The sequence below is a fragment of the Petromyzon marinus genome, chromosome 27 (assembly GCF_048934315.1).
Source record: "Petromyzon marinus isolate PM22_M1 ecotype Great Lakes invasive population chromosome 27, UKy_Petmar_22M1.pri1.0, whole genome shotgun sequence".
Taxonomy (NCBI): Eukaryota; Metazoa; Chordata; class Hyperoartia; order Petromyzontiformes; family Petromyzontidae; genus Petromyzon; species Petromyzon marinus.
In genome coordinates this window covers 9,350,200-9,367,715 of record NC_133693.1, presented here as the reverse complement: position 1 = coordinate 9,367,715, position 17,516 = coordinate 9,350,200, and the positions used below count along the sequence as shown (strand labels likewise).

The following is a 17,516-nucleotide window of genomic DNA, read 5'->3' as shown; positions in this document are numbered from 1 at the left end:
AATTGATCAAAGCAGGTGGGGGGTTTTGGGAGAACTCTATCTGGTAAAATAAAAACAGCACTCAAAACGTAATTAGAGCGGCGATTTTTACGTCCGCATGAAATGTGCCCGGCAATGCGCAATTTTTGTTGTTGTATTTATTTTTAGGGGCAAGCAAAAGAGCGGTTGCTTAAAAGGAGGCATCATCTTCCAGTTGTTGAACGCTGCGGAGATTTATGGCCGTGTAAAACCCATTGTGCAGCGGTTACCCGCACGGCGTAAAACTCCTCCCGGTGAAATAACGGCGGCCGGACCCGTTAAAATTAGAGACAGCCCTCTCCGCCACCCCCGCCTCTCCCCTCCCTCCCTCCCTCTTCCATCGCGCATCTTGGAGCCTACTCAGTAAATTACAAACGGCAACTTGCATCGGAGTGGCGCATTAAACAGGCAGCCCGAGGGAAGGATACCCAGAGGAAAATTGCTTTCCCTTTCATCCGAACAACACGACGCAAACGCGAGCGTCGTCATTAAGACTTAAGCCGAGGGCGGGGCGGGGGCGGGCCCCCCCCCCCCCCCCACACACTGTCTACATTTAACAGTCTCCTGCACTTAAAGGGGGGGCCTCGGGCGCTTTGGAGAATTAATAAAGGGGGCCTGCGTGTTTGTGCAGCACTTGCTCCCGTGACGTGACGTCACTCCGTGTGCCCTCTCTGCACACCTCCCTTACCCCCCCCCCCCCGGTCGTGGAGTGAGAAGAGAGATAGACGTGGAGAGTAAGCGCCGACGCGACATCCTCGGAAGGCCAAATGGTTAGAGCGGTGCTGGGGAAATTGGCGTTGGGAATAATCGTTGGGTTGTCTGGAGATTACGCTTTGTTGCTTTATTAGTTTTGAACACAGAAGCTCTCCTGAGTTTGAAACGCTTTTTTGTTCAAAGGCAATTTTCCAGGCACTCGATTTGTATTTTTTCTCCGTAAGAACCATTTACGGTGCTAATCAAAGAGAATAACAATGGAGGCTGGCTGGATATATATTGACTTTTGTTTTGAAGAGCATTAATTGTAACCTCTTTTGCTTCACATTTTTGCAAGTCTCATTCTTTATTTAGGGGATCAAAAATAATCTATGAAGGCATGTAATTGCGTTAAATAAAGGACTTATAAACAATCAACTATTGTCATGTATTCACGTTGCGGCAATTTGGCCAACGATAGTTCTTTGCGAAAGAAGCACTGCGCTCCGCTCCATGGTCAAAGGAAATTGTAACCACGTCGCAAATTGTATAATAATGCACGTGCTCTCAAGTTAAATCCTGTTCACATGGGCATGTGATGCACTCAATCTCCATTTTCGCCTCTAATCCAGATGTAGAAATTGCGAAAAAACATTTTTTATGGCCAGGTCCAGTATCTCCATGGCACAACTACCGCACTGTTGATGTCACACCAAGCGGCTGAGCGGTGGCTCGGACACGGCAGTACAGCATTTGACGTTTGAATCTGTCTCTGCGGTGCTTCACCTACTCCACATTCCTCCCCACAGGCTGTCTCTTAATAGGGACCGGTCAAACATCCGAAGGCTGGGACCCACCCGATATAAACGGCCTTGAGACTCGGCGAGGCTTTTCCACGTAAACAATTGGCGTTATTATCTCGTCAAACCCCAAGCGATGGTGGGCCCGAGTCAACCCCTCGCCAAGGTTCGACGTTCTGTTCGCGTCGTGCGGACTCCGCGCCGAGCGCTTGGCAGCAGTACACAAAGCGCGTGCGGGGCGTTCTTCCCCCTTTTTTTTTTTGTGCAGACTCGAGCTGCTACGGCCCGCTTTCTACGGAAACAACGCTCTCCCGCAGGCTTCGCCCGGGATCATTGCGAGTCTGCAAGTTGTGCGGTTGCAGGCGTCGGGGTAGTGACGCGCGCCATCGATTCCCGCAAGGGTGCGCCGGCACTTGGGGCTTAGGGGCGCCTGCCGTGGGTGTCGGCGTCTCGGCGGGAGTCACCGCGAATCCCTCCACCTCCTCAGCCACACCGCGCGCGTGCGATTAAAGCCGCCCGCGTACGGCGAGGGGGCTCCCCTTGTGCCACGCTTGCCTGTGGCGCGAGCTTCGGGCAACCTTGTTCGTGGCAGAGAGGTAGATGTGTACAAGTGCCTGGCCTTTGAAGGCATGTCCTTGTTTTGTTGGGGTTCCAGGAGGAAGGGTTGTTGTTGGTGTTGGTGGTGTTGGAGAGGAGGGAGGTGGAAGGGGGAAGATGGTTGGGTTTTGAGGCCTTGGTGGGCGTTTGGTGGGGGCGTAACGATGCATTGGATCGTCGATTGAAATACATTCTTACGTTCACGATGTATTTTGGGCTGCCACCAGTCCAGGTTTGACGTGTGTTCGGGTTAATGGAATTGATTTGTGCTCAGATCCAGTATCGGTATTGTGTTGGACTTTATTCCAGTAGACGGCACGGTTTTGATGATAGACCTGCCTGTAGGCTCGCTGAGGAATGTGTTGAGGCTGTGGAAACCATCGAATCGTGCACCGGATCATGCATGCGGGAATCAATCAAGAGTCACGTCCATTGTAATTCATTCACATGACCTCTATAGCAGCTGTAGTTGCTGCAGACCTCACATTGTCTGGGAAATGTGCTTTATTTATATATAATAATAATCTATATACAGTCCTGTGATTCAGTGAGTAAAAAAGGCACACAGTAGTTGCCTAAATTAACACAAATCGAAGCTACAGCCTTTCGACAGCCAGGCTAAGGCGCCTTGACTATTTATGGCAGCCTTTGCAGTCAGACTCGGGCAGGTTTATGGTTCTTAGGGTCCACTTAATGCCTAATGACTAAGACAGTCAGACAAATGAGTGACTGTCCTAACTTCATACAGACTGAAGTAGCTTTAGAAGTCTTAGGTTTCATTGCAAATGCCTCAGGATCGGAGAATCAGACTCAATATACGTATTATAGTTAAGGTTTAGTGTCAATTCGGCCTCGTTGTCTAACTTCGTATTATTGATCAGCATAATACAATGATTCTCCTTCTTTGGTTCTTTCGGTAAAGTCACGTAGAATGAGAATAAAATAATAAATTGATAAAATAAAATAACACAACAATATTCTCACGACAATGATTCTCGCTTTAACACTCCCCGAGTGTTCATATTTTAGGTCCCAAGTTCATATCATTCGCTTTAGTTTAATGAGTGTGGATTGGTGTGTTTATAGTTTAGGTTCCCGAGTTCATATCTCATCGCAGGATACAGATCTTATGCAAAAATGTCAGGAAAGAATCACACGACCACTTCTGTATTAATCAATTTATTTTCTAATTTAACCTTAACTATAATATGTATGGTTAATTATATATGTAGAATTCAGGGCCCATGGCTGAGGCTTAGAAGTCCAGACTACGGACACTGGTTCACTGTTGAAGCTTAATGCTCGCAGTGCCAAACGACGGCACCTTTAGAACCCCTTTCGTGTGTGTGTGTTGCTTATGAACGCGGCATTTCGACCAGTTTATAGCTTCATCCCTAACGCCCCGGAGTCTTGCGTGGAGCCAGATTTATGAGCAGCGCAGAGCAAAGCGCGCGCACTTGTGCGCTGCGATGAAAAAATACAAAGCGGCCCTCGGAAAACGGGGGAGACGGTTTTAACGGACCTGTAACCGGGCGGCCGCGCCTGCCCACCTCCCGCTGACCGCATCGCGGAGGCGTTGGCGTGCCCCCTCCCCAGCCACCTCCCCAGCCACCTCCCCAGCCACCTCCCCACCCACCTCCCCACCCACCTCCCCACCCACCACCGCCTTACGCACCGCGCGACGCTGCCCGGTTCTTCGTGCGTGAAGCCGAGGCGCCGGCCTCCTAATAAATAAAATCCTTTTTTTTTGTTGCGCTGCGGCATTGATTGTGGCGCTCGGCGACTGTGATCTTTGATGAACGATCTTTGATGAGCGATTTGTGCTTTGTGAAGTTTGCGCTAACTCGTCCCGGCATCAGCTCTTCTTGTATTTACTAATTAAAGCTGAGGAATCCTTTCAAGCAATTCTCAAATATTTGAAATTAATTAACTGATTCGGTTCAGTGACGATGGAGGAGAATTCTAGATTTAAAGCTTTCGTGACTGCAAGGATTCATCTTCTTTGGTTCTTTCGGTAAAGTCACGTAGAATGAGAATAAATTGATTAAATAAAATAACACAATAATATTATTTGTGTTATTTTATTTTATCAATTTATTATTTTATTCTCATTCTACGTGACTTTACCGAAATAACCAAAGAAGATGGAGGAGAATGTTCGCTGTTTGGGGCGTTAAGAGCCAACGCAACAGGGCTGTTGTCTCTTAATGTATTACTGAGGCCTTTAAACGTTTTAAATGGGTAGTTTATCAAAAGCCAATGATGCTCATCCTGTGGAGAGACTTTCTCCCTCCATCATAATGTGGAATTTCCGGCACTGGCTTAAGGCTACTAATAAAGATGAGCACTGCTTCTGTTCTGGATTGAATTGGGGGAGATGGTTTGACATTTTAGTCAATGTACTCGTTTTAATTTGGACATTGTAAGCAGCAGTTGCAGGGTATAATGTCAATAACTGTAGAACGCCATGTGCGACTTTGTCATCGTTCTAATTTCATCTTCTGATAAATGTGCCCAGAGCTAAATTGCAATAAAAATAAGCGGCGTCCCATGCCTCTGGATATCCAGACTTTCCGTCGTGATGAGCATCACGTGCGGCCTCGCCTGATTAAATAAAGGGCCCGTATTAAATTGAAGCTCTTGTTTCCATAACAAGGACAGCGGTGTCTTCATGTTTAAACCCACAAGAGCTTCACTGGGTGCCACTACCTACTTTAACCGCCATTCTGCTTTGAGACGGACAGATCAATGACCTCTCTAGACTGTATAGGGTCCCATTGGCAACAGAAGTAGTTTTTTTTTTTCAACTGAGACCAGGTTCATATTCTTGGTTATTTCGGTAAAGTCACGTAGAAGGGAAACAATAAAATAATAAAAATATAAAACAATAACATTCTCACGAGGTTTCGACTGCAACACAAGCAATCATCACAACAATATTTTTTGTCACACCTGATGATGATTGCTTGTGTTGCAGTCGAAACGTCGAGATAATTTTATTGTTTTAGATTTTTATTATTTTATTGTTTCCCTTCTACGTGACTTTACCGAAAGAACCAAGAATATGAATCCCTGCAGACACGAAAGCTTTAAATCAAAATGAGACCAGGTTCATCAAGGCAGCTCTACAAAATAATAACAGACTAAGTTGCAACATCTAACAATGAAAAAAAAAACAATTTCGAATGAAAATTAAAATAGTAACATGCGTCGAATGCACATTTAATGTTCAGTGTCATTCACGAAATATATCATTATATTTGATTAGATTAATACATCTGAGAGAATCCATTTTGTGGGAAGTCAGCACTGATTAGCCCGTGGAAAGGCTGAACATTGCCATAGAAATGTGGAATGACCCACCAACTGGTTCAGGGCCACCAGTGGAGTTGAGCTCCACCCAGATCCTCGTTTGATGTGCGTAAGAAATGCGATACGCACAGATGGGTTAACGTCGTGTGAAGTATGAAAATCCTCCACCGCCTACGGTGTCGCGTAGCTCACTGTGATCAGTCGTAGATTTCTCTGCGATGCTCCCCTCCGTTGTGAGCTGGATGGAAGTAGAACACAAAAAAAAAGATCCACTGCCGTTCCAGCCTTCGTGAATAATTGCCTCACCTGTGCGTAAACACAGGCCTTGTCTGGGGGATTACAATGGACACATTTCTCTCTCGCGCTGTCTGTGCTCGCAGATTGATGGTGATAAAATAAAATAAATGTCTTTTGTTTCCGGAGGACTTGCAGGAGCGCGCGATTCGTTTGATGTCAGAACATCGGCGCTAATTAATATCTGGCTGAAGCAATTAAGATGCGGATTTTAGGGTGTCACGACGTTTTGCGTGGCATTCACATTTTCTCGCTTCTTTGCTTTGCACGACACAAACAGCTTCTGCAGAGGGAACGTCACACACAGCTTGTATTTAGGAGAATAGATGCCAATGGCCATGGCCGGATTCCACCCTGTGAGAAAATAACGTCCACAAATACCGTAGACCCCTCCGTCACGCTGTGCAGAGAGCGATTTGCCACATGGCTGTCGTTTGAGCCGTGGCTCTCAGAGTTGGCGAGGATGAATTAATTGTGAAAACAAATGAATCCATAATAAATTGGCAAGGGTCTGCTGCTGCACTGCATTACGTACTGATTCATTTTCTTAATTTTTAATTCGGGTTTTTTTTACAGGTGTGCTCGCTAACACCGCTTGCCCCGAAAAACTATTCGAGCTATAGGAGGGATCTTTGTCTTTTTATGCGGGTGATGGCTGGCTGTGTGGTGCCTTGTGTGAGGGCGTTCTGTGGACTTTAAAAGAAAAAACAAACAAAAATCCAGAACAATTTATTGTTTGTTAAGCATTTCCACCGTTCCATTTGCACTGGAGTGGGGAATTTCTGTAGCATAAAGGGATTTCCCATAGATCTAGCAGGGATGACTTTGAGCCATCCCTCCAGTGAATCCGCCTTTACCGTGATATAGACTCGCACAGGCGGCCCATTTTTTCTTATTTTTCGTTGCTGTTGTGAAATATTGCTGGCTCGGTCGTGCCGGGAAGCTCCATCTAATGTGTCCTGCTGTGCGGGTGTGGTTAATAATTTATTGCAAGCCTACAGACACGCACGTAGGGTCCTCAGCTCAACTTCTTGTGGCAATTTTGTCGCTTTTAACAGTGACACATCCATTTTTTTCGTATTATGTTGCACCGGTGCATCTACTTATATGGCAGACATGTGTTTTGTAGCTGCACATTTGTATGGAAAGTTAAGAACTGAATGTGTTGATACCGTCGTTTAATATTGATTCTGAAGCTGGCGATACGCGTAAGAGTCAATGTTTTTTTAGCGAGAGTCGTATTTGTCGTACGTCATGGGGTTCTCGTCACCACTGCGGCCATTGGAGGCCGCTGCATTCCCCACCGTGCAAAGCAAAAAAAAGAATCGAATCTTAAATTTTATCTGTGATCCAGAATCATAACAGCGAATCAAATTGCCAGGGCGGTTTATAGTTCCACCCTTGCAGAAGGATTCTTATGGCCCATATGCGTACATGTGTAAAAGCCTGTTCCATATTTAGTCTGTATGGTATATTTGTGTGCATGTGTGTATTGGGGATGTGATTCCGATTTAGGATCCATACGAAAAATCCAAAGAATCAGACCTAAATTTGGAATTTCGAACATTAAAAAATGTAGGTTCGTTTCAGGTTGATCATAAAAGTAACAGACGTGATGTCACCACTTCTGAGCTTTTCCCACCAAATGCGGTGTCACTATGATTAGCACGAGTACACAATAATCCGAATATCGTAAAAAGTTCCGAAATTGTCATAAAAAATCCAAAAATCTGATATCCGAATGTTTTAAAGTGTACCGAGCCCTGTCACGGGCACCTTGGCGACGTCCCTGCCACTGTGTGGCATGTCGCAGCTGTTGCCGATTTCGCGTGTGTGTGAGAGTCACCAAACCGATCAAAAGCAATGTGGGAAAATCACCTCGCTATTTTGGTGAATGGCAGCTGCTGCTGTTGTGTGTATGGGCCACCTATCCTGGTACAAGCAATGTGGTTTGACTAGCCTTGCGAATGTGTCACCTCTGCTTAGTAGCAAATGCTGACTTGCTGATATGTGTACGTGGAGTAATGTATTTGTGCCTCTTCAGTGCACTGTGCTACAATTGCAGAAAATAATATACAGCTCCTTGTCAATCCAGTGCTGGATGAAGGTCTCCCCACGCCGTGTCGGTCGCGGGGGTTGATTGACCATACTTCACCGCGCTGGTCGGTGCGGGTTGGGGAAGGCAGCTGGCACAGGACGACGGTGTTCAGATATCACTCTTCTCTGATGTGGGACGTGGCCAGGAATCGAACTGAGGCCGCCAGGTTCGCAGACCTCATCGCTACACATGCGTCCCGAAAACTAGGTCAATTCCTCTTTATGCCCACCATCATTGCCCTAATTGGTATCAGAATCTGTCCACGGTCTCCCCCAAGGTTTGGTCAGTCTATAATTAGTCCATCGTTCTTTGTGTCAACATGAACACTGGGAAGACAAAAGTGGTCCAGTGTGCTGCTGCTGCTGCTGCTGCCCACAACTCCATTTTGTGTGCCATGCTCGGCGAAATACATTTTCCCTAACAGCCCTGGCCACAACTGTCTCTTTGGCTAATTGGAGGATCTTTGTCTCTGTGAGTGGATGTGTGTGTGTGTTTTATATTGCATGTCAAAATGAACCTGTTCCCCAACACATATTGGGTGTTGCTTTTTTCTTTCTTAAAACAATATATATAACCTTTCATCAGTCCACTGCTGGACGAAGAGCATATCCTCAATCAAGATTGAGCATATCGTAAAGCAATGCTTCCATTATTTATGGATGTGTTTGTGCGCGAATGTGACCTACACTTTTCGGCCGTTAAAACACACAAGATGCTGCATAATGGGAACATCTCGCACCTTATGTGCACCACGTTTTGGGAACCTCCGTCCAATTTAAAGCGTTCGGCCATGCTTTTCACCTCATCGTGCCCTTTACCAGCTAAAAATGTTCAGTCACAGTGAAGCAACGTTTGATTTAAGTGTTAAAAACCACAGGGCTTAATATCGCACTACCGTACAGCATTCCCTCCTTATTCACGAACTTGCTAAACGTAATTTTGGATATCCGTGAATTGCATCTGGAACTCTGCACGGATGCGTCGGAGAGAGAGAAATAAAGTGATGAGGGAGAATGTGATGCTAGAAAGTGATGAGAGATAAAGTGATGAGAGATAAAGTGATGAGATGAAGTAATTGGAGAGAAAGTGATGAGATAAAGTAATTGGAGAGAAAGTGATGAGATAGAGTGATAGAGTGAGATTATTTCTCCAATCTTTAGATGCATCTGCAAATGTAGGCCAATATCATTATCCGTTAAATTTGCTATTCACGAGCATCTCTGGAACATATCTATCGCAAAAAATGAGGGAATACTGTATGTCCATTTGAAATGGTTAAATCTATCATGCATTGTGTCTTCAGTTGCTATTTCAGACCGGCGCCTTGACCTTTTGCATCTTTAGAATATCCATGGCTAATTTATTTTGTCAGTATCCAGTTGAGGGGAGAGCGTATTGTTTGGTTATTTATCTTGTTATTTGAAACAATTGATCACCTTCAAATTGTCATCATGCAATCAAATCCACGCAAGCACAACCAGCTCAGACGATACAAATAAAATGTCACTACTTTTATTAAATAATCTTCATTGTGGTGAGGACAGAGGGGGGTGCAAAGTTAAAAGCAGAGAGAAAGCCCTCAGGAAAATCACTCAATGTTTTTAAATTAATGGATTACGCCCATCGCTCGTTCCCGCCAAAAGTCTTGAGTTATACATTTCATCTTGGAAATATATATACGTGAACGGATTTTAACGTAAAAAATTAGCATGCAGTTATAAGGGACAACTTTACCTCAAGAAGTCTAAAGAAATGTGATTTTGTTAAATTTAAATCGTGTACATGAAGACAATCTTTATGCCGCCGTCTGAAACGCTCTTCCTTCCGAAATTTGGAAGCCATTGCAGCTATGCACTTTTAAATCTAAATAAAAAAACTAATTTTTTTGTAACTGTTTTTTTGTTTAGTTTGTTGTCCTGGCCCCACACCTCCGATGAGCACGGTTAGCTATGTACGGTGCGAAAGAAGTTCAACACACGTACAGCGTGGTGAAGAAAAAGGAGAGATTGATGATTCATAATTCACAAATGGTAGCCTTTAGGGAGGGGTGAGACGGAATTTTAAAAACCACAGGGCTGACATGGATGTGAGGGACGGACATGGCATCGGGATCCTTTCATCCAGCAGTGGATCGAATATGGTTGCAAATGATGATGGCGATGATATGACATTGCCGGGCGCATTTGGTGATCGTTGTTCATTTTATAAGTTGACCGGTTTGCACGCCCGTTCATTGTCTGTGTTGTGAGCGTGTTAACGAGCGTGTGCACGTGCGTGTGCACGTGCGTGTGCACGTGCGTGTGCACGTGCGTGTGCACGTGCGTGTGCACGTGCGTGTGCACGTGCGTGTGCACGTGCGTGTGCACGTGCGTGTGCGCGCTCCGTCTGTGTCCATGCACCTGTGCATCTGAATCTGTGTGTCCCTCGCCTCCAGAGATAACCTTCAAGCACTCTGTGTGAACCCACATCGTGTAAACACGTGGCTCACCACTGCCAACAAAATCTCTTCTGTTCTAGTTCGCATCATGGATTATGTGCACCACTGTGCATCACATTGCATTGCATTTACAAGCATGATTCCATTTGCACAAGCCTACGCGTTAATTGCCCTGTAAAGACGCCGCATGTTTTCCGTGCACTATGACGATCGCTCATTCAGCTGGTGAGTTCCACTCATGGGACCTTTGGGGAACACCCACCCACGTCTGCTTGCATCATCCCGTTAACGTATTGTGCATCTCTGAATCTTATCATTGTGGAGCAGTCCTATCAAGTGTTATTTCGGACCAGTGATACATTCTGCTGTTCGGTGCATCCGATCCAACATATGGGGCCTACACTGTTATTCATGATGCCCATTGTCCCAGTGGAGTTTTTTTTTTTTTAACAAACAAGCCAGCTGCCATTCTATCTTTCAGAGGTGTGCGCGGCCACAATGCCACTGCCAAAAAACCGAACGTTCCCTGCATTGCAATTGACTCTATAGCACGTTCACCTGTTTTCCTCTGTGTATGTGTGTGTGTGTTTTTTCCCCCCACCTCTACTTTCAAAAGGCGTATGGCATGTCGGCGCTGCCCGTGAACCTCATTAAAGGGAAGAAAAATGCAGGGTACGAGCTCCTGCAAAACGCCGACGTCATCGATGAGGTGGAGCAGCAAATTGAAAGCATCCGAGCTAAGGTTGGTACACGTTTGGTGCATTTGGTTGTCCTGACAGCTTTGATCGCTGTGGAGCCAATAGGCAGTGACATTGTTCATTGGTTCTGACTGTTAACCAAGTTGTGTATCCAATATTTTTTGAATAGTTTTTTTCACACGTGGATTTGTTCCAGGTTTCCATTTCCAATGGAGACGCAGTGGTAGTGGCTCATTTGGTAGGAGAATTGAAACTGTGTGGCTGATTCAAGTCATCAGCCCCTGAAATCTGCCACCAACTTTGACGAATTAAATACGTAGGTCAAAGTGTCTCCCTGATCAAACAGCAAACAAGCGTTGGGTCGTGATCATCCTTATCAGTGGCCCTGAGCCAGTTTTTGGAATTTCCATTAAAATTCTTGTTTCTACAAAGGGTAATATTCAACAACTGCCATCTCCTGGCTACCTTATAAGCCCCATGCCTGGCAGTGTCCTGAGACAGCACAGCTGATATCCTGGGTTCAAGCCCTTGAGTCACATAAGTGAGGCAACGAATACTGCTGCTGCTTCTGGCTTGGGAGCAGCCAGTTTTATTGTCAGTTCCACCTTTCGATGATTGGCTGTGAATGAACGAATTAAAAACAATTTAAATTGGCGCATGCTTGCAGTCAGCTCTGGAAGTTACGAACGTAAGGGAGTGAGTGGAAATTGACCTGCCACTTATTGATCGATAGATAGATTTAGGAAAAAATATTTTATTTTTTGTTAAGGAGGAAAAGTGGCGGTAGCTTGGGGTATGAAATGTACTGCATCACGCTCCTGAGACGGCACCCAATATCTCACTTCCGCGAAACAGTTTTCTTTCTTGCCATGACCCGGTTAAGAAAAAAATGTCATCACTTTAAATGGCGAATGAAATAAAACTCACAACTATCAAATTGGTGTTTTATCAGTCACATCAGTCATACTAAGCTTTTTTGAGAGTATCAAAGATGGACATTGCTCAATGGAAATTGCTAGCTAGTTCCCAAATTCCCCGAACCCCTGAATTGCACCCATGTGTTAATGCCTGTGGCAGGTCAAAGCTTTATTCCAGCAGGTTAATCTTTTGAGTGAATTATTTTGTTTCTTTCCACCCCTGTGTGCACTGTGTTTTATGATTATTAGCACACGCGTTACAACATTTCAGCTGCACACAATTCATCATAAAACAGATAGCCTTTGCCACGTGGAAGTTCAGTTGCCAGTATCAAATGTGGCTTATGCTACCACTGACCAATAAACGTTATTTTTCATACCCTGATATCACTGGCCAAAACACAAGTGTGTCAATAGTGATAGTAAATAACAGCCTATGTGCTTGTTTTCCTGCCCCGGAGAGGAAAATAATGTCTTCATGTTTTGGCTGAATGGCCTTGTTATGGAAGCTTTGGTCCAGAGTGAGAGTCTTGAATATGCACAGAAATATGGCTCGGATTTTACGAATACTGGTCACGTGTGTGAGGTTGGCTGCGAGGAACGATGATGGTGGTGGGTGGTTAAGTGTGACAAATTGATGTGGCGATGCTACCAGCCTCTCTGAATCATGCCAAGTCTTGAGAGTGTCTGGCCATACGTGTGGGGAGCCAGGAGTGAATTGTTTAGCGCAATGCGCCGCGATTTTGCTTCTCTGGGTTCGATTTCAGTTTGTTCACAGGGGTTTTTTTTTACATTTAGAAACGTGCGTTTAGAGTCTTTGGCTGCCGCTTTAAATTTCCACGTGACAAGCCACTTCGTTGAGCTATCATTTGTGGCCAGGTCGCTCCGGAAAAAGAGCTATATATGCTAAGTGGGCCTTAGCTAGAAAAATAAAAAATAGTTTGTATTTATTAATGCCTATCTGCGAAACTACCATTGCATGGTAGTATCACGTAATACTACCATTGTCGGGTAATATTACATTGCCAGCTTCCGTGATCTACGTGGCTGTCAACCACGTCAAGGGTGAGGCTTCTGGAAGTGGCCTCATGGGGAACCTGTGTATCGTGTCGAATGTTTTCCCTCAAATATAGTAGGCATCTACTCACTGCGGATCTCCTTGAAATGGCAAGGTCATCATTGTTTTGGCCAGAGGTCAAATGTTATTCTCACTAACGTGACCTCTGAGACTTGAAATGCGGGTGTTTGGTCTGCGCGCTTATCTGATGAGTATTTATTTATTTTGTGCTTGTGCACCGCTGCCGGCGCAGTCCCAAAATTCGTAATTTTGTCTCGCTAGTATATCTGGCAAAACTTTATTTTGGCTTATAGGTCAGGTTTTTTTTTTCCCCACCAAAGCTATTGTCATGAACACAATTAAAATGTGCATTTCCAGAACATGTTCTGTAATTGAGTGTAGTGTTAATGGCTTCTTGACTTGTTTTCCAGCAAACGAAGACGTGTTTTTTTCCGAGGCTGCTAATCCAGCCAGTGCGTGTATAGTAAGGCCACATGGCAGGCTGCGGTTTTTGTCCGATTGTTTCGACGCAAGTGTGTGTGTGTGTGCTGGCCTGGCACAGGCAGCATGGTAACATCACCGTCACTTCATGGCGAATGGCGGGTATTGGTTTTGGTGTCCTGAAAGTCAGTGTAAACATGTTTCTGCTTTATCATGTAAATGAAAAGTATACAGGGAACTCATTAAATAAACTACAGCTAAACATTTTTTTTTTCCAAGTAAGGTTTACTGAACTACATAGCAATTTTTTAAGAAGTGACCTGGCTGCAAATGATAGTTCAATGAAGTGGCTTATCATGTGAAAATGTATAGCAGTCAAATACTTTAAATGCATGTTGATTCCAAACGTAGGAGGGGAAAACTGGAGGATCCGGGGAAAAATCTGCGCGATCCCGGTGAGAAAATGCAAACTCCAGTTGTGCAGGCGTCAGGGTCGGGATAGAACCCACGGCCTCCAGACAAGGTAGTGAACATCTCGCCACCGGCGCCACCCCTCATTGCTGCTTGAAGCTGTGCACTTCATGTTGGCCGTTTACCTTACATTTTTCAGTAAACCGCCGACTGCAAACGGTAGGTAAAATCCGCCGTATTTGTCACGTGATTCTGCGTGGCAGTTTATCACGGTGATATCGACCAGTTCTCCACCGGGACCCCTAAACCTGCGAGGACAAATTCAAAGTCAGGAGGTCATCAAAAGCAAACGACGTTTACGCCCACCACACGTCGCCTTCTCCTCGGTCCGCCCGCCAGAGGCCTGCAGCTTTTGAACAGTTTGATGCCCAAAGTCCATGGTCTGCTGGCACAACGGGCTTCTGTGAACTGGCACTTGTTTAGCCGTGAGTGCCTGTTAATGTTGGCCGTAGCCTCCTCTTCTGAAAACGTCTTTTGCTCGTTTACAAATGAGGATATTCCATTATACGTTTGCAATATATTCATGCAATCGGTTTCTCACGAAGGCTGTAGCTGAAATTAAACCAGTTTCCTCTGAACACCAACTCGAGACTGTGCAGCGCGTAACTCTCCATGACACCCATACATACATGACCAAAAGCGTTTTAATTCTGAGCACAGGCAATGCAGAAGAATAATGATGTTGCAGAAAAACATTTTCATTTCTTATTGAGAACATTATTGAGTGTGACGGGGTTCCGGCACTGTTAGCTTCCAATTTGTTGCACGTTATGTTCCACGTCAACTCGCGCTTGTTAACATTTAAATATTAATTGTACATCAGGAATGCGTTTGATTAATGGGCTCCATAATAGCGTTGCCCTTTTCAGTTTGCACTGGTAGTTAGCGCAATGCGTGTAGCCGGTGGCTTAACTTCTTTGCGATTTCTTCAATTCGCAATGCAAACATTTGCCCAAGCGTTTTGAGTGCTAATTTAACACAGTTCAGTTCAGTTTCAGTTTATTTATTTTGGCATAGCCCTGTGAGCCATTCGGCTCTTGAATCGGGTGCAACCATAACAAACAAAAAAAAACAAAAACACGAACAAGAAAACATTTTAAAGTGACTATGTGACTGTGCAAACAGAAAATCTATGAAAAAAACCGGCAAAATATTCCTGAAAAAAGCACCGTACACCATCGATCTGGGTTGTGAAGCCGGGCGAGGCCTGCTTGGTGTACGGATGGAGTGGCGCTGCTCTGGTTACGTTGGCGGCTGCGTGGGCTGTGAGGTGTGAGGTGACGGCAAGCGTGGCTTTCGTGAGCAATGTCATTAATGAAAAAAGTAATTTGGGGTAGCCCGCGTGAATGTACAAATGTGTCATTAATCCACCAACACCCGACACGGCCAATCAGCAAGGTTTGTCACGAAAACAAAACGTGCCAATTAGTTACTAGTTGAGCGCCAACAGTGAAAGGACATGCCACCACTGCTATGTTGCACCAGGCAGGGTGGTGCTAGACTTACAGTTGGCATGTTGGCATGTTTTTGGGTTCAAAATCCATCTTTCCTCCTGGATTAAATGAAACGAGTACTGCCTTGTAAGGTTAACATCGGTTATCCCGCGAAAAGACTTGTTCCTGCCGCAGACGGTGGCCGTCCGATTGGGAGCATGCTAGTTTATTGGGTCTGTTCCCTCGTTTGGCCGCCATTCCATCACTGCTCTTGTCTGTCGACCATTATCTCTCTTGTTGTCCTGACAAAATGTATTTAATTCTCTTGAAAGCGAAATGTTTTCTCAAATTTACTGTTTTCTCCGATTCATCTGTTCCTCCTAGTCTCTTTAAGTCTGATTCCCAGCAAGCGTCGCTTTACGCATCCATGCATTTACTCTGCAACTTTTGTTCCGTGTTCTTGGCGAGTCCGTGTTTCTGAGGTGGTGTTCTGTCATTGAAAACTTCCATCTCCAGTCGCGTTCTTTTGTCTGCTTTTCGTAAAAAAAAATTACTTTCCAAAAGCACTTCATCATGCTCTCACTCTCTTCTTCATTCAAACCTTTGCATTCCAGTCTGCCTTTCGTAATTACCCGAGATATGGGTACTGTGTTGTGTTTCCATGGTGTGTCCTCTAACAATTATTTCCTCGTCTTTAGCCCCACTTTGCATCCTTTTTGGTAAATTTCTTCAGTAATTTCCCGTAATTCATAACAACGATTGTGCCGTGAAGTGAATCGGAGATGGTTAATACCGTCATTGCCTTTGTGAGTCTTCTCTTAATCCAATTTTCAGAAAATGTCTTCTCATTTTGCTACAAACAGCTTTGGTAAAAGCCGATGTTCAAGGCCTTTTCATGTGATTGGCATTTTTTTTACTTTGCATTATCTCAGTGCAGCTGTTTCATCTCTATGAAGGGTTTTTTTGTCATTTATGTTTATTGTTTCTTTGAGGCATTGGTTTGTGTCAGCATGGATGAACTGCATAAAATTCCCCTCAAAATAAGAATGAAATTATGATAAACATTTCGATTTGAAGCTTTCGTGCATGTATTTCAAATGTTTAATACATGGAATTAATGATTCCGCATTGAAGAGTAATTAATTACTTTCGATAATACAAATATAAATAATTCATGATAACATAAATGCACTGCATTGATTACTCATGCAATAAAAAAAATCATTAACTTATTCGGTGCCTTATGTGCCGCCTACAAAACTATTACATCTGCGGCGCCTCCAATTGACATGAAGCAATACGTGATGACGCGCACCTGCCCACAAACACAAACGAACCGGGGGTGGGTGGGCTTTACGTCAGGCGGACACACACACACACACACGTTGACTCTGTGCGGGCAAGTGGGGCCCGACAGCAGGGACGAGAGCTGTGGCTATGAATAAAGCTCCTTATTATCCCTGGAGGTTTTTGAACCTCACTGGCTCCGAATCTCATATTGGCTCAACTTCCCCGCCTCAAACCCCAGCTCCGGTTTCCCTCTTGGCCTCGCCGCTGCGTTATGAGGTCACTGTTTGTTGCGTGGAGCCGACCTTGCGTCTGGTTTTAGTTGGATTTTTTTCATCTTCTTCTTCTTCTTCTTCTCTGTCTTTGCGTCACCCAATCCCACGCACGCGCCTTAAATATTTTAGCGCTTTCGTAACAGGGCTCAGAGTGACGTTGATCGCCTCCAGGGGTCCCGCCTCCCAGTTTGCATAGCAAGTGGAGTATTCTAAAGGACACTTCAGAATGAAGTACAAATTGAACATCGCAGTGCTAAAAATCCGTATGCAAATTGGGCGTTGTCCAAGTGGCACTTGGTTTCGCTTACATTGTAAAACATATGCATAGAAAATGTATAATACTTTGTCAAACCGCTTCTGAATGACACCTCCAAAATACCTTGTTGGACAGGCAGGTTGTTTTACCATACTTCACCGTGTTAGTCAGTGATCCTTTACATTCATCTCTGCACCGCGGACGGAGTGTGTCGTGGGCTATAGCCGCCTCAACTAAATTTGGTGTAAAAATTATAATTTTTGACATTGGAGAGGACAAGAGATGATTGAGAGCCACACCACGATGTCCCTTACTCTCTCTTACCCTTCCCTCGTCTTGGACTACTTTTATTCAAACTGCTGATTGGCCAGCTCCTATTTTATTTTTATTCACTGAAACATTTGACCACAAAACATCAATAAGTGGTAGCAA

General features: G+C 44.7%; 1 protein-coding gene across 4 annotated transcripts in view; it reads left to right on the top strand.

Moving 5' to 3' along the window:
• Window positions 1–17,516, top strand: part of LMBRD1 (LMBR1 domain containing 1) — a 346,839-nt gene that overhangs the window by 179,175 nt on the left and 150,148 nt on the right. For all 4 annotated transcript variants that reach the window (XM_032961536.2, XM_032961537.2, XM_076069959.1 and 1 more), the window contains one exon: window positions 10,866–10,991. In XM_032961536.2, coding sequence (XP_032817427.2) covers window positions 10,866–10,991 — 126 coding nt within the window. The remainder of the gene's footprint in view (window positions 1–10,865; window positions 10,992–17,516) is intronic.